This window comes from Sebastes umbrosus, chromosome 13 (assembly GCF_015220745.1).
Source record: "Sebastes umbrosus isolate fSebUmb1 chromosome 13, fSebUmb1.pri, whole genome shotgun sequence".
Taxonomy (NCBI): domain Eukaryota; kingdom Metazoa; phylum Chordata; class Actinopteri; order Perciformes; family Sebastidae; genus Sebastes; species Sebastes umbrosus.
In genome coordinates this window covers 18,242,230-18,266,318 of record NC_051281.1, presented here as the reverse complement: position 1 = coordinate 18,266,318, position 24,089 = coordinate 18,242,230, and the positions used below count along the sequence as shown (strand labels likewise).

Below are 24,089 nucleotides of genomic sequence, written 5' to 3'. Positions count from 1 at the left end.
ATTGAGGCACAATATGTACTGATACGACTCAAGGCAGGCCCTGCAGTTTTTACTTAATCGCAATCCCTTGTTTTGGGACTCTATGTCAAAATCTAGTTTTGATACCTTTCTAATTTCATTGACATTAAGCTTATATAGTGTATATACCTAAATAAATGTATGTTTAATGGAATTGCTACAAACTAACTGGCACAAGGCAAACCTGGGGCAGGATTGTATTCAAAACTAGAACATTTTGACAGTGTGCCTGTTGCTTGGTGCGCATCTCGCATCAAGAGGTTCGTTTTAGGATAGGGTTAGTCTATGGGGCTCTTATTTTGAAAAGAACAGCCTCATTATGAGTTCCCTATTAAGAAACTGTTACCCTTTAGGGCTTTTATTTAAAAAAATTAAGTCCATCCCTAGTTTCCTGTTAACATACAGTGAGTTTGGGGCTTTTATTTTGAAAAACAAATCATCCTGTGGCTCCAGTTGAGATAAAGTTATAATAAGGGGCTTTTGTTCTAAAAAAAAAAACAAGCCTCATTGGCAAAATATAATGAAGCTGCCATGTGTACTCTACAATGTGCACTGTATACCTGAGGGGTACTTAAAGGCACCAAGATACATGCACGATTCAGAGAGTGTGAGGGGTCAACAGGGGGTCACAGGTCAACTTCTCCCCCGGGAGACAGAACTTAAATCTCTTAACTGATTTAATAACACTGCTACAAAAGGTGGGTCTTATTACATTAGCACTAGCACACAAGGTGCTACAGTATACAACTGATCAGTAAACACCCGTTTAATTCAATTATACAGCAACCTTTGACTGGTAGTGGCTTTGTGGTTAACACCTGATACATTTACAGCCATATGTGTAGTGTCACCACATCTGTGATAACATGTGGTTTATCTGTATGTGTGTGTGTTTGTGCTTAGAGACTCACCTGTGAGGTTGGTGCGTGCGCTGTAGGATCCCAGGTATTTCCCGTCTGTATTGGGTGTGTAACACTCAAAGAGACCCTGGTCCCTGGCCTGCACTTTGGTGATGTGGAGCACCGCCGAGTCGCCGCTCAGCCTCTCCACGTAGATCTCTTTACTGTTGACCCTCTGGGAGTACACGGCGTAGGCATAGTTTGACTGAGCCGTGCTCACGATGCGGATCTCCCTGTCCGGCACCGACGGCAGGTACATGGACCACTCAAAGTCCTGCTCAACCCCATCTTTGTAGCCCGTCACGTTGCACAAGATGGTCACGTGAGAGCCCTCAGTCCGTATCAGCGGTCCACTTTGCAGCGTTACCACTCTCTGAGCCACGGCAACACCGGCTACAGGCGGAGGTGGGGTGAGAGAGAGAGAGGATGGGGTGAGGGCAGGGAGAGAGGAAATAGAGAACATGGGTTACAAATCTGCAGTTTAAATATTTAGCATTGGCAGAGTTTATGCACCCCACATCTCCCAGGAAATACAGAAACAGCGTGACATGTGCAGCTAAGCATTCTGGAGAGTGCTTACCGAGGTTGAGGTGTGCACATACACACACATACGCACACATTTTTCCGAACACCGCTAACCACTTGAAACATTTACAGCACCTCTTTTGAACAGCTGTCATCCAATCACGCTCACTGCTATTACACACACTCACATGTTAACCCTCCACCACACTGCAGCTGTATTACACTGGAGGTGAGAGGCAGCCATCTGGGAGTTAGCAGAGAGGTCAGCGAGAGCTGCTAAAACACAAGTCAGCAGGGCATGTTAACTGTGTCAAGCTGAAGAGGAAAATAAAACCTGTTTTTTTTGCATCCATAATTATTAATAATTACACAGATACATCGGTATCTGCGTATATGGTGGCTGAAATGTAAATTTCAGTACAAAAATGACAAACACGCTGCATGTTTGAGATCATTTTGAAAAGGTTTTGCCATCAAATATTCAATGGTTTGTCCACCTGCCAGCACTGACAAGTTTATTTTTCAACCTCAAATTTGTCTCACCCAGTACATATCTTGGTCACAATTCTTTAAGGGATCGTTATTAAAAATGTTTTTTTATCAAAAATGTCAATTTTCATTACTAATTCTACTAATTACTAATTCAGTTTAGACATTTGCTCCCTAACCTGACAGATGGTTTATACAGAACCATATGAGAAGCCGTCACTGGAAACTGTTTGGAAAAGGGAAGGCACTTTCAAAAAATACTGGGATCTGTCAATCAAAAATCTTGCAGAAGCTAGTCTGGAGAAGAGCGAAAACAACCTTTCCATCGAGCGAAGCCGTGAGTGCCGTTCTTTGCTCTTCTTTCAATGAAGAAATACTCTCCAGTCTGGAAACAACTAATGCTCTGCACTAACCTTTTCTTCCGCCATTGTTGTTTAGAACGAACAGTGGCCTGTCCGTATCGTCTCACACATCTAAAAGGCCCAGACACACTAACCCGACATCAAAGAACTAGCGGATGAGGACGGCGGATATACATGCCGTTGTTACAGATACATACATGAAATAAATTCTTTTCCGATTCAACATGCTGAATCGGCCGAAAAAGCTCCGACACGGGCAGACTAGAGCCGACAATATGGGACATACCGCAAAAACTAGGCCAACAAACGATCACCGACAGCCCCAAACTGTCCAACGGCGTCAGTGGGCTTGGTGTGTCAGGGACCTAAGCCACGCCCGTAGCTGCCAGGACGCTGATTGGCCTGTGGTCTGGCTTGTCCAACACAAACTCATTACTTGAAGCCTTACAAGATGGATTTTAATGTGATTTGTGAACCCGCGGTTCTCGTGTGATCTCGTGACAATCCGAGAAGCCAGCTGCCGTGCATGGTAAATTGCTCCCCGGAAGCATTTTCTACTCATCAGGTTAGTTTTATGAGGTTTTATGAGCGATTTGGAACGATTTGGAATGATTTTATGTGTTAAGGAGGAACAAATAAAAAAATCTTCTATTGTCATATGTTGTTCTCATCTAAACAAAAGATTTAATTAGTGAAGTGAACCATGAACCATGTACTGAGCATCGTAGCAAACAAGCGTTTAGCGTTAAACCCCTAGTGAAGACCGATGGTTACTATTCTATATGTTGCTTTGTAGCCTATATTTAGGTTGACAGCATATGTGAGTCTTGCCTCAACTACTTGCATTGACACACACACCAAACCCACACACACACACAGAGCATTCACCATTCAGGGAACAACTACAAACATCCCTCTCATTGGGGCTGGAGACAACAGAGCACTTACACATACCCCCCAAATCCAGACAGAGCGACAAGTGCGCTGTTTCCTGTCTGCACAAGCAACTGGGGATTGCAGCTGTGTGTGTGTGTGTGTGTGTGTGTGTGTGTGTGTGTGAGCATGTGTTTGTGTGTGTGAGAAAGTCTGTAAGATGCTGTGTCTGTGGGCACAATACTTGGCATTAATAATTCACCAGAACAGCTTTTTAACTTCAACATCCTCTCTCCTCACATAGTAACTTTCCTTTACACTTGCACTACACCCCCCCACCTCTCAATCACTGTTATTAATGCGGTCCATTTACGCCGATGTACGTGTACGACTACGCACGAGTCTGTGTGTCTGTGGATCATATTTTCCTTCCTGCGCTTCAGGTCTTTTGTCTATTGCTTGCTTTTTGAGACACATTCCACTTGAAAGCTGATAAAATCTTAACAAATATATAATTTCTTACATAACGTTACCCAGTGTGTGTGTGTGTGTGTGTGTGTGTGTGTGTGGCCTCATTTGGGTGGGATTTGAATTCAGTCACAGTGGCATCCCACAGGGAAAATTGATTAAAGCTATCATTCCTTATGGCTCGATTTATCCTTAAAAGAACCCCCACAGGAATAACCAGGATATAAATCATGACTCATAAATGCCGCAACTTTAAAATTTAGAGATGTTAACCTTGTTCTTAAATGAAAGGAAAAAGTTTTAATTTCGTTATCTGCAAATCAGCTGCCTCTACGTTACAGCAGGTTGAAATAAGTATGTTATGCTCGCTGCAATCTTGGAACCCATCAGCTATCGGTCTGATGATGGATAAGCCTCCAGGGGAAAGGAGTTATATCATGGATGTATAATAAGACCTTGCTTCCAATTTGTTCCAGTGGCCACTCGCGGTATTGCAACGGAAATCCCCCTGCAGCCCAAAAAGCATTTTCCCCATAGACCACCATTGTAAAAGAGACATCTGTAAAACTGGACATCTTGAGCTGCAAACAAGGTCGATTATGACTCTTTCTATTGTGAATTTATGATCCATGAAGGTTTATACTTGTAAAACTTTCCTCGAGCCGAGAAAAGCGATTTAAACATATGTGATGTCATCGCAGTGTAGAGTCTATGGGCCGAGCAGGAGCTCGCAGACGGGGCCAACGGGAGGAACACTACTGCGCATATTCAGTGGGCCGTATACCCTGGAAGTAAACCTGGAAGCTAGAAAACTATTTGGCTATATGTGCCAGGCGAGCAATTCTCATTGGACTGAATAGGCCGTCTCGGGGCCCGGTATCCAGTTCTTGGGGTTCCGGTTTAGCCGGCGGATATCCGGGCCAAGACTTCCTTTTCCGTGTGCTGCTCAATCTAATTAGCAACTTGAGACGCGAGATTGAAGTTGGAGTTGAGAGACAACGTGTACAACCAGATTGTTTCACAAGTAGCCAGTTTACAAGCTAATGAAAAACTAAATCATCGTCGGACGAGAGCCGGTGGGTTCCCAGATTGCATTGCGGCCAATGCGTTCCGCCTCTTTTGTTCTCCACACGGACTGTTTACTTTCTTTTAACCAAAGCCTGCTCGAACGCGATTGGTCAATATTACTCAGACTACAAACGGAAACCAGAACACATTCAACACCAAAATCTTGTCGCATTGCCTACAGTGCAGATTCTACATATGAATGCAGAATCTGTTTATAAAGATTAAGCTCACTGCAATGTCACTGAACCCAAACAGATATATCTCTATAGGAATATTATAGGAATACTATCTGAGGCTTGAAATGATAAACCGGTCTACTAGTGCTCCGAATGTATTCTTTAATAATTCTGTACCACATGCACACTGCTTACATTTTTCATGCAGTCCTGTTGAATAATATAATGTATCTCCTGATGCTTTCTTTACCAAAATATATACATAATACAGACATAATCAATAATAAACTAGAGTATTTTTTGTACCACACTGCTGTAAAACTAGAGGCCAGAACCTGCAAAACATTTGGCCTCTGCTATTTAAAAAGCCAGTTGATATAGGAAATCCTTCCACAGTGAGCAAACACTTACAACTTAAAAACGGATTGACAGAAAGTCTATATAGTGAAGTGCACTGACTGACTCTGCCTGAGCATATTATGGGATGCATTAGGTAAGAGAGGCAGCCATCTATTCTGACTCAGACTTTGGTTCCCGTTTTTTTTTTTTTCCTTCACTGTGATGTCAGTGTGCTAATCTGGCGGCGCCTGGTCTACCCACATCCAGCTCAGATCAGGTCAGAGCTGTACCGCTGCATCACTGCTTCTCATGTTGCAGCTGCTCATCTAGAACTGCTGGTAACATTTATTACTCATACATCCCAAAAAAAAAGCCATACTCATACTGCGTGTGTTGGTGCACTAAGAGCTTTCCTCCACTCGCCTGTCTCCTGTCATCCTCCTGAAACAAGCTGCCTCCTTACTTCTGATTACTCTCACTCCCTTCCTGCGTGTTTCACCCATCATCAATCCTTCCCTTCGTCCTGCCTCTCTCTCTCTCTCGCTCTCTCTCTCTGTATATTCCTGTCTCTTCTCTGTGACTCGCGGTTCTCTGCATCTTTTCAGACAGGATTTAAGCAGCTCTGTGAAACTTCAAAGTGCCCATCGCTCTGCGGGCTATTTAGAAAGGCTGACAATGACATACCAAACCCTGCAGACCTTCAACTGATCGCTCTATCCCACCACCCTTCCAAAATAATCCTGTGCCCGCAACCTCCCCCCCCACTTATTCACCTCTGGCTGCGATGCCTCGATCGCCAGAGTGCCCATATTTGCTCAACAAGGCCTCGGATTTTCTATTATTATTATTAACGCTCATCTCCATCTCTGCATGCCGCGGATGTCTTTCTACCCCTCTTCCCCCCACCCCCTCTCTGGCTTCCCTATTCTGTATCTCTCATCTTCGTTCCCACACAGCTCGTTGACTGAACACAGGAAAAAACATGCGTCCTGTGTCAGATAATGGTGAGTGACCACGGACAAGTTCTCTAACTGACCTTGCTTGTTTGTCGGCTAGAGCATACAGCGCAATGGGAGCAGCAGATGACTCCGAATCACACACACACACACACTCACACACACGGAAAGCTGCAAAGAGGATTATGCTAAGTGGAAGGGGGGTTAAATACTAATCCAATCATTTGTGGCCAGTGTCTTATTCTCAGTGGAAACAGCAGGGAGGCCACTAGCATTCATGCCTACTCACACCATCACTCTTCTATGACACATGATAATTATACACCAAGAAAGGTGTATAATAAAAACACCGCAGGGTGAAGGCAATATAGAGGACATTCACAGCGGTGTGGAGATGTGCTAATGTGGAGATCTGAGCTGTCCGGCACCTCTTCTCACTTTGCTTTGATTCCTCATTACACACACATACTTTACACGTATGTAAGGATAAAAATAGCAGAGGGTACCTCAAGTATCAGTACTACCAAAACTAAGTCTAATGGTGCATGTCCACGGGGGCGTTTTTTATCGCGAGGGATCGCCTCGCTTCCCAGCATTGGACACTTGATGCGCTGCCACTCGACACAAGGCACTCGGCATCTGATTGGACGAGCGCTTTCCCTCGTGGGCTGCTGCTCCCAGCTTTCAAACCGGAAACAACATGGCGTGTCGTTGGGAAACTTTCTTCTCTTATATCACGAAAACAATTCACCGAAATGTGTTTCTGAAAACATTTTATGCAAGAAATAAGCCATTCAAGTTGCTGAATCTGTCTTTATTTTGAATCGACAAGGCTCAGTTTAAAAGTTTCTCTGGAGTTTCCGGAGGCGGCGAGTCGCGTCGGACGACCGTGATTTGCATAAAGAAGCCTAGACCTCAACTTTATGCATGCAGGGGTTACCTCGTTATTTCAGAGAAGACAAACACATAGTTACAGTAAACGAAAGAGTAGCATCAGCTGGAGTTTTTTCACATGCATGTGGTTAAGTAATTAAAAGGAAATAGTAGAAAGAAATCCTTCATATTTGGCAGATTGATGCATTAATCACCTCATAAATCACATTGCACTGCTCTGACTTATGGGATAGCAGATAAGTCTCTTTTAAAGGCCCTGATCAATGATTTTTCAATCAATCATTTTCTTACTATGAGCGACGGGTCCTACATAAAAACATGAATGTTTCTGCTAAAGGTAGAACCAGAACTGACCCGAATGCTTTGAAGCTTCGACCGTTGCCATGGTAATCAACCTCCAAATTGTTTTCTATAAAAAAACAATTATTCTTATTAGCATGTGATTATACACTATAGAAAATATAATTATTCATATTATATTCCATTTCTGACAATAGATCCCCCTAATTTGTACACACTGGTTGGTCTTTAAGTATTGCTTAATGAGTGATTAATATTTAATGAAGATAAATATTTTTAATTTTAATTTAAAATTTGAAACCATGATTTTAGGAGCTATAAAATAACGGCCCTGGCATTACTTAATTTCAGATCTAAACTAATTTTTGTGGTATTGCCTACCCCTGATAGTGTGTATGAACTGCTAGTCCTCGTCCTCAAACTTTTCTAACAAAACTTTTCGGGGGAAAGTTGAGGAGCAGGGAAACCGAAGCAACTCCAGCCAGTGAAATATGAATTACTTATGAACTTTCTCGCTAGAAGTAAAAAAAGAAAAAAAAAGAGAGGACCTAGTCAATGTCCTACCTCCCCAAGGGAGGTTCAGACTCATCCCACAGATCTGAAAACTTGTGAAAATCCTCAGACAGCGAGGTAGCGACGAGCAAAGGAAAGGATCACATAGTGCGAGGAGAGGAAAAAGAGGAACGGCGAGGAAGCTAAAGAGAAAAACGACAGCCGCCTCCAGGGTGCCGAGCACCACACAAAATGCACAGAACTAAGTGAATATACAAGCTGACTTATGTCTAGCACATACATGTGTGACAGAGAGAACTAAACGCTGCAGAGAGATGAATAACATGAGAGGATTTCCCCCTCTCCATACTTCTCAGCCCTGGTTAACCATTCTCCAAAATCACTCAGCATTTTCTCTCCCTCTAGGCTCCCGGAAGCATTTGACCCTGTTAACATCATTACCAGAGAGAGCAGCACGAGTGTGAGGGAGACAGAGAGATTCCAAGATGAGGGAAAACTAGAGGGATGAAGATGAAAGCGTTTAGAGAGAGGAAACATTTTCATACGAGGGAAACATTTATAGGAGGATATGAACCTGGATGCTACAATACGAGCGACGTGCCTGAAAATCATGCAACAAAATAATCCTGTATGTGTTTCGTTATGTTGCACCCGAGATTATAATTGCCTTTTCTCTTTCATTTCCTCTCCTCTTCTTCATCTAAATTTGACATGAGAGAATTTGTGCCTATGCTGATGCGGTGTAGAAACTCACATGAAAGTGAATATTTGGCTGCTCACTCATTGTACACGGCACTGGGGTATAGGCATGTCATCCTAATGTAAACCATGTAATGGAGTGATGAGAATCCCCCACGCTTCCTTCCCTACAGATTCTTGGATCTCTGATTGATGGGGCTCTAGGCTCTGGTATCAAACATTACGATTCAGGCCTCATTCTCTCGCTCTTTTTTCCTCTTCTTGTCCTTCCCGCGGTGATAATCATCATCTGCGTCAGAAATGTAGAAATCAGTGAAGCAGGGGCTGTCATTAATAACCTCTGACCCTTTTTTTTTTTGCCACGCAGCTTCCAAGAAATCCCACATCCAGTGCTGAGTTATTAACTGGGGGTGTGTTTTATACACAGACTTCATGTTTCTTCTGCGCCAAAGAGAACGCTAAATGATTTTCAGTGTTCGAGGGGAAAACATTGTAGCTTGCCGGAAGCCTGTCAGCTGGTATGACACTGTTGTGTGTGTGTGAGTGTCTGACACGGAGAAACGCAGCGAGAAAAGGGAGACATGGCGTTCTAACTTCCATTAGAGGGCCAGTTAGACAGGCTCGCTCTAACAGCTGACAAACAGTTACAACAACTGCCCATTACATCAACGCAGCTCTAATCAGAGCAAGAACAAGAGAGTGTCGGAGAGTGGGAAGATGAAGTGGATGTACTACTGTATGTCACTATTTTTGTCTTCGTGTGGCTCGAGTACAGAAAGCCAGGTGACGTCAGTGTGGCGTACTGTATATGAAGGGATTACAAGATAATAACAGTTACATGGAGGGGAGAAAAAAAATCACTCAGGGAGTTTTTGTAAGCCAGCAGTGTTGAGAAGAACTCTTCATCACACTTTTCACAGCCTTGGAAAGCAGGAAACATAGCCGGAGGCCAAATTGAGAGCCAAACAGACAAATACAGCACATGTAAAGTACATGAATGTGCACATTTATGCTCCCTCTGAGACTCCCACTGTCTGTAGATGGAGTGCAAAGAGTTTGCATGCAAATGCGGTGTCTTGCATGAGTTCTTCTCTCTGCCTCTCTTTCGCAACTGGGACAAAAGTGTTTTTTACATACTTTGACATTTTGGGAAATTCACTTTCTTGCTGAGAGTTAGATGAAAAGACTGATACCACTCTGTGTGTGTGTGTGTGTGTGGTAAGTATGAAGTTACAGCCAGAAACTGGTTATCTTAGCTTATTATAAATGGGGGGGGGACGGCTCGCTCGGCTCTGTCGAAAGGTAACAAATTCCGCCTTCAAGCGCCTTTAGAGCTCATTAATCACCATATATCTAAACAGAGGGTTGTGCGCTGGACTGTTTCTTGGCTGCGAGCAGTAACTTTCTGAAGTCTCCGCTGTTTGCCTGGCAACCTCACAAGACAACAAGACGTCAGGAAGTTAGTACTCGCGGCCAAGAAATGGTTATACCTTTGGACGGAGACCAGGCTGGCTAGTTTTCCTCTATTTCCAGTCATTTATGCCAAGCTAAGCTCACCGGCTGTAGCCTTATAATCACCATACAGTCAATGGTTTAACTACTGTATGTCTCATGTTAAATACGTTGCTTTCAAATCTCAAGCAGTGGGCAACTCCGCGATCTAAAACCTAAAAAGTGAAGCCGATGCGGGAAGTGCCTTAAACTTGCATTCTTTCTAATAGCCAGCAGGGGGCGACTCCTCTGGTTGCAAAAAGAAGTCTGATTGTATAGAAGTCTATGAGAAAATGAACCTACTTCTCACTTGATTTATTACCTCAGTAAACATTGTAAACATGAGTTTATGGTCTCAATCGCTAGTTTCAAGTCTTCTTCATTACAGCATGATGTTCATTTAGTAAATTAAGGTCCCATTTAGAGTCAAATAGACCATAAAGCACGGGATGCTTTAGGGCGTGGCTACCTTGTGATTGACAGGTCGCTACCACGGCGTTGTCTGGTCTGGGAGTTGTCCCTGTTTTTGTCTTACAACTTTAACCCTTTCACAGTGTGTTTTCAGTTCCTGAAAGTTAATTATAACTTTTTTGGTGGCCTGAAAATGTGTTATTCAGCGTCCGGTTGCTCCATCCTCGTGTCACTTCTGGTTGCAAAAAGTCAAGTCCGTGTCAACTTGTCTTAAGTCTCCGTTTTTATGATTCAGATCAATGTCTACAGCTCTTAACTGGGACTCCTGCTATGTGTCACACCTGGGTCATGCTGTCCTCTGCTCTCTCTCACTATGCTAACTAGTCCTAATTTATGGGCCCCCTGGGCTACAACAGTCACGACCCCACCTGCGCTGTTGCTCATAACAGCTGGCGAGACCAGGATAGAAGCCATGGGGGGGAGTTTAAGACTAATTCATACGTCTGTGTTACTGTACACTGTAGGCGCCTGTGGCCATTACGCTATAAATGTATAAGCGTAGGGGCGATGCTTGCTTTGCAGAAATGGGATTTTTTTTTTTTCTCCATATGGGCTGATTCATATTTTCTCCCATCCATTTCCGGTGCTGGCAGTACTTGTCGATAGTGTCAACAACAAGGAGCAGATAATAATCCATCCTTCTCTGTTGAACAGCTGCCTCTTCATCCTCCCGCCTACACGCTCAGCTGCTTCGCCTTCCTGTTTGACCACGATGGAAAAACGGCATTCAAGTTTCATTGTTTCATCCCGAGTGATCATTTGAAACAGATAAATCAACACGCGGTGATTCCACTGAACCTTTTTAAAAGCAGACAATTTAAATCTAAATTCACATAAGTGACGCCAGACTATTACTCCTCATCCGGTAAAGCTACTGTTTATCAAATGTTGCTTTATCGCCATGTGCCTCCACATGAAGGCGAGGGAACGTAAACACGATTACTTTGGAACTTCATTAGAGGATGATTACATGACTCTGCTACTTAGCTTCGCAGCAGAGCAGCACCAGTCAACAGGGAGCTATAACTCAGTTACCATAGTCGCATACGGCAAGATCTTGACATATAAATATAATTAAAGCCTAAAAATTGTGTGTGAAGACAGTTCCTTACTAACTATTATGAATAAATAATTCAGAGAGGCAGCAAGAAAGACGGCAAGAAGCTGCAGCCGGGTAGCAATATCTCTCTTTTTTTCCTCTGTCCAAAAGGCCACACAGTAAAAAATATTGTGTTTGAGTTCAACTCATTGGACTGTATAACGCCTACAGCTATAAGGCTGAGAAATGGCAGGCTCAGGCAGGTCACACACACACACACACAAACAAGCCATCACTTATTCATAAATAAAAATAAGGCTCACTATACTGAATACAAAAATTTCGCTCAACCCAGAAGTTACAATGTGAGCCATCAATCAACAGCTGCACATAAAGAAAATACAGTATATACAGGAAGTAATTACCTTCCATCATTTTCCTCATGAATGCCCCTGTCAACTTGCTTTTAAATTCCACCACACAGATCACTGAATTGAAGGCACTTGACAAAAGGAGCTATTCTCAAACCTACAGTCAATGCTTCTCACTATTTGGGGAATATGAAGTCTAGGAGTGTGAGAAAATACAGAAAATATGGAGTATCGCGATCGATCTTTCGGAGGTTGTAGCAGGCTCAGTTTTAAAGCTAGAGTGAAGATTGGTTTGTATCAAACTAGAAAACCATGTCATAGTAGCTTGTTGTGAAGGAGGCTGAATAACGCTCCAATCTTGCGCTACATTTTGGCGAGGAAAAACTGGCATGGCCATTTTCCCTTGACCTCTGACCTCAACCTACAGTATGTGAATGCAAATGGGTTATGTGGGTACCCATGAGTCTCCCCTTTACAGACATGCCCACTTTATGATAATAACATGCAGTTTGGGGCAAGTCATAGTCAAGTCAGCACACTGACACACTGACAGCTGTACCTGTGAGGGTTTCTGGAAGATATTTGTCATTGTTTTGTTAATTGATTTCCAATAATAAATATAAATATATATATATATACATATATATATATATTTGCATTAGGCAAGCATATTTACCCACTCCCATGTTGATAAGAGTATTAAATACTTGACAAATTTCTTTTTAAAAGGTACACTTTGAACTGATAAAAAAATGTGCGATTAATCACATTAAATCATGGACAATCATGCAATTAAATATTTTAAATCGATTGACAGCCTTAGTTTTGGGATACTGTGTAAATTCTCAAAATAACTGTTTTGATTTTTTACTAATAGTTTACATGCAAAGATTGACTCATTCAATATTTTATTTAATTTGCAAAGAGATGCATCCTCTCAGTGTACAGTATGTGCCCTCTAAAAATAGCGCTATGATGTTTGATATAACTGTGACTGTGATAAATGCAAATGCAGAACCCACTGTTCTGATTACACACCTATTTTGTTTTAACTCAGATTTTATGCATATGGCGGTAGTTCTTTATACTGTCACAGTTTTCTTCAAATTAGATAAAAAAATATGTATATATATATATATACAAATATATATATATATATATATTAGTATCGCAATATATCGCAATATTTTGAATTGTAACCCCTGTTTCATGGTACGTATCGTAAGATTCTTGCCAGTACACAGCCCTAATCGAGTCATGAACATGGAAGATAAACATAATTAAATAAAAGTTTTAGTGATTTTGCAAATTGTCAACATTTACAGTGTGACAGATGGTTACTGTCAGCGTGTGTGATGAATAGAAGATGTGGCGGTATGTGAGACACATGGAAGTGTTTCCGTTAGCGATTAAAAGTGCCAATCATTCTGTCATAGAGAATAGGACCATTATCCCGTCTACTGTTGATAACAGTGTGGGAGACAAAGGGGTTGAGACAGGAGGGGACAGAGGCAAATTGTCAAAGTGGTTCATTCATATCAGCCCATACGCACAAACACACACACACACATCCAGTACATTAAGTGCCTCAATCTACTCCCTTCCAAACCCATTAACTCTATAAGGACACCTGCTACCCCACTAACCTCATCTCCCCATCCCCCCGTCCTAACCAACCTCACACACACACACACATCCCCCACTCTGTCTGCATGACAAAGCACTGTGGTCTCAAATCTACCCCATACTAAACTTTCACACAGATTATGCAAAAAAAAAAAAGCTCAACTCATAATATCCTGTCGACTGTTACAGCAGAGTCGCCTAAATGTTTGCGTTAATTGTTGTAAAAAAGAATGTGAGGACATAAAAACACTCAGCTATCTTCGGTCATTATCCATCTTGCGCTTGTGCACAATTAAGCCCGACAGCTGTATCTACTTTATGTACAGTGGTTGGTTTTTTTGTATGACTGGCAGCTTGCTATCAGTTCCCACGTTTGCGCATTAAGCCGCAGATTGGAAAGGAAACTAATTAACTATTAATTAGTCTACTTCAAACAGACTTTTTTTTCTGCCATTGTCAGTCATTTTGCCTTTCAGGCGGCAAAAGACATGCGCCTGTAAATTCATGCATTTATGCATAAGCAATTAGACACAAACACACACACACATGCATCTCTTTGGTCTTAGGTGTTAAGCGGAAAAAGAAACGCATTACTAGAACATAATGGCAAAGTGAGTGAAGTGCTCTTCATCATTGCGTAAGGGAGAAAAAAGTAGACATTTATTCACACACACACACACACACACACACACACACACACACACACCTTTGGACGTGCAAACCAAGCTGAGCGTGCACCACTAAATATGGATCAGCGCGGTGTGCAGGTGGGGGAGCGGTCGCCATAGTTACGCCGCCTGGTGTGTGTATCCCACCAGCGTGGGATCTGCTCTGGTGGAGGATCAAGCATGGAGCAGGGGAGTGTGGCTGCACCGCAGGACAGCAGCTCAAGAGCGCTGTGGGTGCTGGTTGGAGGAGGAGGAAAGTGGAGTTCTCTCGCCGGACAGTCATCATCACAGCAGAAGACGGGGGAGGAGCAGACCAAATCCCAAGGGGAAGGGGGGCAGGGTTGGGTTGGGTCGTTTAACTGGGCAAAGGAAGATGCTCGTAAAACCAGTCCAAGGTAGATGTGGCTGTTAAAACACAGATTCTTCCTGTGACACTGTAAGGATGATGAACATATCTGGTTTGGATCACCCTTGAGGGCACATTCTAATTAGTTCCCTTTGAAGAGGAGGTGGGCTGGGCATAGTATTGTTTAGAAAAGAGTGGGGGAGGGAGGTCAGGGGCTATTCACTGGAGGAGGAGGAGGAGGAGGAGGAGGACGAGGAGGAGGCAGCTGGAGTACTGTTTGAGTGAAGAGATACATGCAAATCAGCCCAAAAGAACACTTAAACGGTTTACAAACTGAATGGCTAGCGGGTTGTTGTCGGGTTGTTATCGCAAAACATGAGACACAATCTCAGGCGTGACCAAGCGTGCAGGCACATGTGGGACAGTCCTGATGGTAAAGCAGAGATGCTGCTGCTGCTGCTGCAGTCAAAATCAAGACACAAAGCAGATGCAGCCTCCTGCTCCAGCCACTTTCCTGATTCACTGTGGCAGGCAGGAAGTCTCCCTCAAGAACTTTTCCTTCACTTCACACACAGTCACTCGTCTCCCCATGTGGATTGGAGAGACACTACAGCTCAGATCTGGGTCACGGGGGAGGATCATCATTAAAAAAACAAGACACTGCGTGAGAAGATTAGCTATGATTATTCACAACTAACTTCAACAACTTTTGATTTATTGCTCTGCTGGCAATGAAGTCATTTCAATCTCATATTTTCCTTGATCTCTTCTGAAAGCTCCATTGGAGGGAAGAGTTGCTTTTCTTCCTTCACTAACTTTCCACCTTTGAGAGGACAGAGAGAGGAGGAAACCTGATAACAGAGGACAGTGGGGTTGTAGTAAAACTGCAGTGGTTGTTGGTTCTGTAACAGACTGTGTGACAAGGCAATTACTTGCCTTGTGGGCAGTAGACACTAGTAACCAGTACTTGCCTTTGGGTGCACCTGATGCAACAAAGCCCGCAAGCACACAATCACACACCCCTCATCCAGTTCTACTGATCCATGACTATAATGGGACATCTCAGTTCTGACACTGACCTACGTACGACCTGCGTTTTCATTACCCGTCCCTTTAATGAATACTTACTGAAACCTACCACACAGTTCGGTGGATGATAGCCAAGCTGACAAGTCTTGTTTCTGCTTTTTTCTACTGTTTTGTTCTCTGTCAGTTGAGTCAACAATGTTATGATACGAAAAGACAATAGCACAAAAGGCATCTTGTCATGGGTATACACAAAGATGTGGATTCCAGCGCTTATGATGCAAACAAGCGTGCGTACGACTACAGAAAATAACAAGGGGAGCAAATCAGACAGCTGCACGAGCCCGTATTTCCCCTAACAGGGAGAAGTGGGTCTTCTGTTTCTGGTGGCAACAACAGGCAAAAAATAATGAGTGACAAAACTTGGGACAATCACATGCGCGCACGGCAAACTTTTCCATAGCATATACATAGCACTGTATATACACTCAGACAGTGAGTTATTGCATTTTGCCTCACTGTCTAGACTGCATCCTTTCTGTGTTGTGTCAGCTGAGGCTTACAAACCACATGGAAAGCATTCCCAGCGTGGTAACAGCTGACTCGAGATGCACAGAAGACGCATGGCTTGACGACCACACATGAGCTAAAATCCCTGTCATTTTCCAGCTGTCATTCTTATTTGGGACAGAGGAGGGGCTGGGGTGGGCGTCAGGGTGTGGCGATGCAAACTTTGATTCCTGGCAACGTTCAAAATGCCTGAGTTGACCTCAACATTCCCATGATGACCATACAAAGTCGAAAAGTCCATGAAAATAACTATGACATGTATCTTATTTTGTTTAAGCCTTTAAGTAGTTGAAATGCTGTACCTTTATCTTCATGCAAACGATGAAGCGTCCCAACTTTTCCTTAAACTTGCATCTTAAAAGATAACCAATTGTGCTTTTTCCCCTTTCCTTTAGTGTTATATAGAATTTGTGTGCATGTAGAAGGTCTGCAAAGTTACAAAGTCCATGCTAAAGGGAGTTAGTCTCCCACACAGAAACACTGCTCCTGAACTGCTTGAAACGCCTTGCTTGAAGTCCCGCCCTTTCTTCCGTAACTTGGTGATGTCACCACGTAACACATTTTGCCTAGCTGCTAGTTTGGCATGCTCTCAAACAAAGCTAGTTAGAGCAGAGTCTGAACAGTTCGGTTCGGTTGACCAATCACAACAGAGTGGGCCAGCTGACCAATCAGAGTAGACTGGGACATGTTCTAGTAGAAAGCCAAAATACAAGTATATGCCTGAAATTATGCATAATAATAGGTCCTCTTTAAATACTGCAAAACTAGACGGCAACAAAGTGGAGTTCATACAGTTGTCACGTCCATGTCCCAGATTTCCTTCACTGTTAATTATAGACTTTGCTCACATTAACAAATGCACACATTTTAATGAGTACGTCTGAAATAGAAAATGAGATTCTTCAATCTCTCTAACCACTTTCAAGCGTTTGTGACAATTGCCACAGCACCACATGGACAATCAAATCTTAAGTGGCTATAAGTGCTGCCCTTCTTCCGCTGCGCAAAAGTTTAGGGGGAAAAAAAAAAAACACAATAGTTATGCCTAAAATGGAAATGAGTTTTTAAGTACCTTCATGTTGTTTGATTGGGCCAATTATAGAGGGCCGGCTTTATACTCAGAGTTTGATGGCGTTACTTCAACGCCGACTTAGAACTTTCCTCTTTTCAATCAATAGTACTGTAATGAGACGTGATAACAGGCTATTGTTTCAGCGTCTCTTCTGACTTGAAACCGCTGATCAAAAATAGCATCAAAAATCTCACTAAAAGACAAGTATGACTGAAAGGACACAAGAAGACATCTACTGATGCACACAGGGAGACAGAAAGGAAATGGGAGGATGAGGGAGAAACAGGATGCTTTTTTGAATAAAAAGCATGTATACTTTTACATTACTGCTGACCTTATCCCATAGTGTTACAACGTTATGAATGTATATTTCTAACTGTCCAGGTAGCCACTAGTTTTCATCTGTTTCTGTATCGAGTTGTGCATTTCATCACAACACCATGTCTGCTGCGTTTTTCATTCTATTTTCACTTAAGTTCCATTATCGTTGTTCTGTGGTAATGCAGTTTAACTATAGATTGATTTGAAAAGTCTGCGCTGACTTTCCTCATAATATACAAAAAAAAAAAAGAATAAAGACATGATGCATGTTTAAAGTCTGCCGATATATTTTCACACCCTATAGAAATAAATGGAATCCAATGGATGTAAGGAAAAAACTGAAATGCTACAGCAGGGTTCAGACATGAAGATGCAGCTGTCAGTGTATTATGTGTTATATTATGTTCCTTTTGTATAGGATGCCACACCCACTGCCACACCCTTTTTAGCCAACCCTTTATGAATTATTTATCACATATCCTGCCAGCGACCATCTGACAAAGGTTTGTGCAAATGCATTCATAACAAGTTCAGATATCGTGTGAACAGGGTGAAAAACAGCACCTGTTTCACCGAGTTGGCAGAGATAATCAAGCTATATATATATATATATATATATATATATATAAAAAACAACATCACATCATGACACATGCGTGAAGAACTGCAGGTGGCAGAATATGCCTCTTGTCAGACATAAGCTTTAAAAGATTTCCCTCTGTGCGACGCGAAGCTGCTCTGAGACCAGCTTATCAAAACGGAACCAGTGGCAGCTCATCTGAACCTGGGCAACTGGAGGGTTGCTCTCCTGTCAGCCCAGTAAATGGAAAACCACTCAGGCATTTCACAGTTAAACCAGCAAACCTAGCAACATATCACATTTCAATTTAGTTATATAAACTGGGACGTCTCGGGTACTTTAGTTTGGTTCCCCAGTTTCAAACGTACGCTTACACAAACAGAAGCAAACACACACACACCCCCAAAAATGCACACCGCGTTACACCACACAAAGCGCATGACATCTTTCTCACTGTCTGCGGGGGGGAAGGAAGACATCCTGCTTGTAAAGCTAATAAATATTCGTTCCTTCAGGCAACTCTTTTTTTATATGCTTCATATCATATACCCCGGTGCCATGAATAAGCACGCGCACGCCCCCACTCACACCTGGTTGCAAGCTCAGCAGCAGATATAACCCTGATATAAGATTTGCCTTCCACAGAATTGTGTAAGTGGCACCTCTGGGTTTAACAATGACTGATACGGTCTCCGTCTAACACAGCTGTCATCCACCCTTTAGTTTTCTTTCCAAACAAATGCAAGCGCCAACAAAATGTGCCAGCTGACACATGATGAGGCAAAATCAGACCACTGAGAACACAGACACAAGCACATCTCAATTAACACAGATGCTTGTACATGCACACTATGGTAGGAGAGGGAGAAATAATTGATATGGCAATATGTTGCCATACATACTGTATATACTTATCGCTAGCACTAATGTTGCATTACTGGAGCACGGTTGTATCCTTCCGTGAGATACTTTAAACCTGTAACTGCTCTGTTTTCTAAATCAGCCTTTTGCAAGGGTGATTTGCTGGTTTTAGTGTGTTAAAGAGGACCCATTATGCTCATTTTTTCATGTTTACATGCTTTAATGCTCAAAAAATGCTTGACTTTTTGCATACCGGCAGTGTTGCCAAACATTCTCAACCCAAACTCGTCAAATACAGCCGCTTGGTCAGTGCCCCTCTCGCGTTACTTTTGGACGTGCCAGGGACGGCGTGTCAATGTACGCTCGCAACATGCATAGTGTCCTTTCAAAATAAACTTCCGTTTTCACAGGAAGTTGGGTTTAGGCAACACAACCACTTAGTTGGGGTTATCAAACGGTGGTTGGCGTTAACTTCACTGACTGCCGGTGATTCACGTGTCACGTGACAAAATAAGTCAACGTTACCTTTAGTTTCACTCAGGACACGAAAACCGGTCTCCTGGTTGAAAGTATTGTGTTCATTTGACGCATTTGACGTGTTCATTTTCCCGCCCGCCGGGAACAGACTCTCACGCTGTTAATACTACGTCACTAGCTCCGACCGTAAAATAACGCCATGGGTGGGTTTACATTGGAGTTATTTGAAAGCCTGGTTCGTCACATACTGTTGCTAAAGGGTTCCTCCATGCATCGGTTTCTGATGCCAAGGGGCACTTACCAAACGGCAGTATTTGACGAGTACGGAGTGAGAACGGGTTGGTGTTGCAAGCATGTTGTTTCACCCTGTCTGAAACACAGATCGATCAACGGAACCAAACTCTTCAGACTCCGCTCCAGCTCCGCTCTGACTAGCTTTGCTTGAGGGCTTGCCAAACTAGCTGTTATGCAAATGCGTTACTTAGTGACATCACCAAGTTACGGAAGAAAGGGCGGGACTTCAAGCAAGGCGTTTCAGGCCGTTCAGGAGCAGTGTTTCTGTGTGGGAGACTAACTCCCTTGAGCGTTGACTTTGTAACTTTGCAGACCTTTTAAATGCACAAAAAAAAAACGGAACACACTAAAGGAAAGGGGAAAAGCACAAAAAAACAATATGTCCTCTTTAAGATGGCACATGGGTGTGTGTTGCCGTATGCGTTACACCCATCGCAAGGTCCCCGAGCCCAATGTGATGTCTTCAAATGCCTTGTTTTGTCTGACCAACAGTTCAGCCCCCAAAGATAGTCAGTGTATTATCATAGAAGACTTGATTTGAGAAGCTAGAGCCAGAACATTTTGCTGTTTCCCTTCCAAAATGACAAAATGCCAATGTATTTTCTGTCAATCAACTAATGTTTCAGCTCTGTGGGATATCATAGGAGAACTGCCAGCCTAATGTCACCAATAATGCTGGCACCATGTAACAGCAAGAGACAGTAGTCCCTCTTGTGATTCGTGCCAGCGATCCACATAAAACAACACCTGAATCCTTCACCATCACCTCAAACTCCTTCCCGTTTAACCATATGATTCATGGTTATGTAATATGAAAACCCTCCGTTACCCAGCCTACACTGTTAGATCAGATCTGTATTGTGACGGTGTGCAGTCTTCTCTCAAGGCTACTGTACACGGGACAATCCATTTCACGTTTTCATTGGGAAAAGTCATTTGCAGCCTCCACCAAATCCCAGTGAAAGTGACTTCTGATGAGGGTGCAAGGCTGGTAATCCTCTTGGCCAAGAAGTGGGGGCCTCCAGCGGGCTGACTTCCACCCCTCCTCTCCTCTGTCCCCCCGGCAGCGCTGACAGGCCTCCCCAATCCAGGAACAGAAAAGCCATCTGGTGTTTGTTTGGGACAGTTCGCAGGCAGGATGCACTGAGTGTGTGTCAGCAACCAGGCCTGTATGAGTGTCTGTGTGTGTCAGCGGGTGTCATCGGCTGTACTGTACATGCTTGAACTCGCATTTGTGTGTGAAATCCAATAAAATTGCAGGTAAGTTACGAAATGTGTGTGAGAACTAAACACACACCCGAAGGTTGGCTGACTGTACAACAAAGCCGGCACTGAGTGTCTTCACACCCACTGGATGACTTCATAGCCTGGGGGGGATGTGGGATCCAGGTGTGTCTATGATGTCTGTGTATAATATACACTGTAGGCTATGTGTAGGTTACACATTATAATAGCAGGTTGTCTATCCATCAGCTCATGAACACAGGAGGTCAGACTGCACAGGGTTAATCTGTGACTAGAAGTGCAAATATCACATTAACCTAGTTCAGCACACACACACACAGCTGTTCACAGGCACATCTGTCATTATTGCAGTGATTATCGATGTGTAGCCTACACTTCCACCTGACTCATGATGACTAGTAGGCCTAACATGTGTCACACAGGTGTGCCTCTTTAATCTGAAACAGAGTATTACAGTATAGATGACTTACCAAGTAGCGCACAGGCAAGAAGAAGGAGCGCACCGGTTGCCATTGTGTGTGTGTGTGTGTTGCCTCGCAGATCCACTTGTAATATTCCCCTTCAGATGATGATGATGAGGATGTCTGGTCAGGTTTGTTAACCGCTTGGTGCTTGAAATCTGAAAGGAGATCTACGAAATCCGCGTCTTGTCTTGTCTTGAGAGTCAAATCCACAGTCCGGTTTTGTCCGACTCACCTCTCCGGTGTCCTCCTGATTATAATAAAGCCTCGGGTGTCGCTGCTTTTCCTTTTCTCTCACCTATCTCGCTTTTCTATCGCTGACGACGTGTGCGTCTATGTATCAGCCAGGCGCCTAGGCGACCCAACCCACACCTCGTTTACTACGCATCCAGAGACTGCGGAGGCGATCCTTTGGTGAAAGACACCAAAAAAAAAAAGTCCTTGCGCGTATTTTGGACAAACCCGATCACACAGACAGTCAGTGTATACAAGGGAGATCCGAGGGTGCTGCCGGAGTCGAGATGTCCTTTTGCTATAATTGTCTTCACTGATGGGGGGAATCGCAGTCCAAAGCAGCAGAAGCAGGCTTTCTCTCTCCTTTCCTTTCCTTTCCTCCTCTACCGGCAAATCCCGGAGACTATAATCAATCTCTCCACTATCGCTCCGCAGAGAAAGCCCCAATGGGCGGGCGCTCTAGATGGAGCCGACAAGGCTTTGTGCTCTGACACAATAAATCAGATTAATCAATGAAGAAGAAACTCCAAAACACCGCGTGCTCCACTTGGACTGCGCACCTGAGAGCAAGTGTGTCCAATCAATGCGCAAAAAAAAAAGCCTATAATAAAAAAAAAAAAAGCTGCTTTACGCATGAGTTCAAACAGCTTTAATTATAATCTGAGAAAAAATGCTGTGATCTGGTCCCAGACAGACAGAAACAGTCCACTGCGTTTTTTTTTTTCTTCTCCCAAGGTTATTTCCCTGCTTCCTGCTTTGGCAAATCACTTTTGTTTGCTTGGCAGTTTGGAAACTTAACAGCATGCTGCCTGTCTGTCTGCATCCACCCTCCTCCTATCAGAGACCACGCCCAGGCTGCGTGGGACACCGTCCACTGTGGTGAGAGAGAGAGGGCACGATTTGCATTTTGTGGATTTAAATTCTAGGCCAGCCAGGCAGGACGTTGATGGTGGTTTGAATAGGTTAAGTCAAGTGGAGGGTAATTGAAGCTCTCTAAAGCTACCAATTTTCTCAGCTTTTTTATTTGGCAGGGTAAAGTTGAACCACCTTTTGAGAATCATTAAAGCACAAAAAAAAATCTCACTCATACTGCTTATTAGAATGCATGATGATAGGGATTAAAGCTGCAGTGGGTGTATAAATGGAGATTAAAAAAAAGTTATTTTTATAAAATGGTCACTATATTCTGACAGTATAGTGCATGAGACAGGTAATCTGAAAAAAAAGAATCATGTGTCCTCCGGTGCTCCTATAATGGCATCTGCAAGATTTCACAGACCGGAGGAAAAATCAGATTCAAGCTGGAGTCTTGGCTGTCAATCACTCGCGAACTCCGATCAAACCGTCAAACTGGGCGGCGCTGATCAAATATGAATCAATATTCTGTTACTGTAATGCCTATTTCTCGCCTCAAATGTTTTCAGAAACATCTTGTAGTGTACTGTTTAGCTGTAAAATGAGAAAGTCTGTGACCCGGCAGCCATGTTGAGATAAGTTGAGGAAATACTAAGCACCGCCCACCAGCCGGAGCACAGCCAATAGGAACGCTCTCTCTCTCTCTCTCTCTCTGAAATGACCTGTGATTGGCCAAAGTCTCCCGTCACAGGCTACATTTTTTAAAGCCTGAAAACAGAGTCATGAGGAGGTGCAGAAGTCTAGTTTTCTCTCAGAACACTTGAATTACAATATGCTGAAAGGTAATTATAGAATTTTTGCCCAATGATGCCAAAGACTTTCTGCCTACTGCAGCTTTAAGGAAACAGAAACAAATCCCTTTTCTAACACCAGACTATTCATTTACGGTACTTGTCTTGTGCTGATCACAAAAGTCACCTCATGCATAATTTACCCAGCAGTCTGTGTGTTATAGACGGAAATTTTTATAACAGTCACACACCAGTATTTTCTCCACACTGCCTCACACACAACTGGCAATCAGCATAATGAGGTGCCACTCCGCTCGGGAACTGCAGGAAATATCAGAACAAACACTTTTTTTCTCCCATCTCAACACATTACAATTCACCTTTCAGAGATTGCAAGTTACAAATTCCATCCCTCCTTGATTCAGATCTTAACTAAACCAAGCGTTGCTTTGACATATACGCTGAGGTTTATTGATTTGCGCGACTCTGTGCTGCAATATTAGGAGGATTCTCAAAATAGACAGGGTGAATGGGAGTTTGCAGGAGAAACAGAAAGTAGCACAATGAGATATAACAATTCTTTGGTGGGGAGCTGTAAAAAAAAAAAAAAAAGAGCGTTGCTTTCTGGAAAGGACAGAATCCCAAAAGCTCTAACTTAGTGAAACCCAAAAGTACCCTCCTTTGTAATACATAAATAAATGAGCAGGCCTT

At 43.2% G+C, this 24,089-nt stretch overlaps 1 protein-coding gene across 1 annotated transcript in view; it reads right to left on the bottom strand.

Moving 5' to 3' along the window:
* Positions 1–22,580, bottom strand: part of igsf3 (immunoglobulin superfamily, member 3) — a 78,644-nt gene extending 56,064 nt beyond the window's left edge. The window contains exons 1-2 of the mRNA XM_037789826.1: positions 21,508–22,580; positions 930–1,310 (exon numbers count right to left, since the gene is read on the bottom strand). Of these exons, the coding sequence (XP_037645754.1) occupies positions 930–1,310; positions 21,508–21,550 (424 nt within the window). The 5' untranslated portion in view covers positions 21,551–22,580. The remainder of the gene's footprint in view (positions 1–929; positions 1,311–21,507) is intronic.
* Between the last annotated feature and the right edge of the window lie 1,509 nt (positions 22,581–24,089).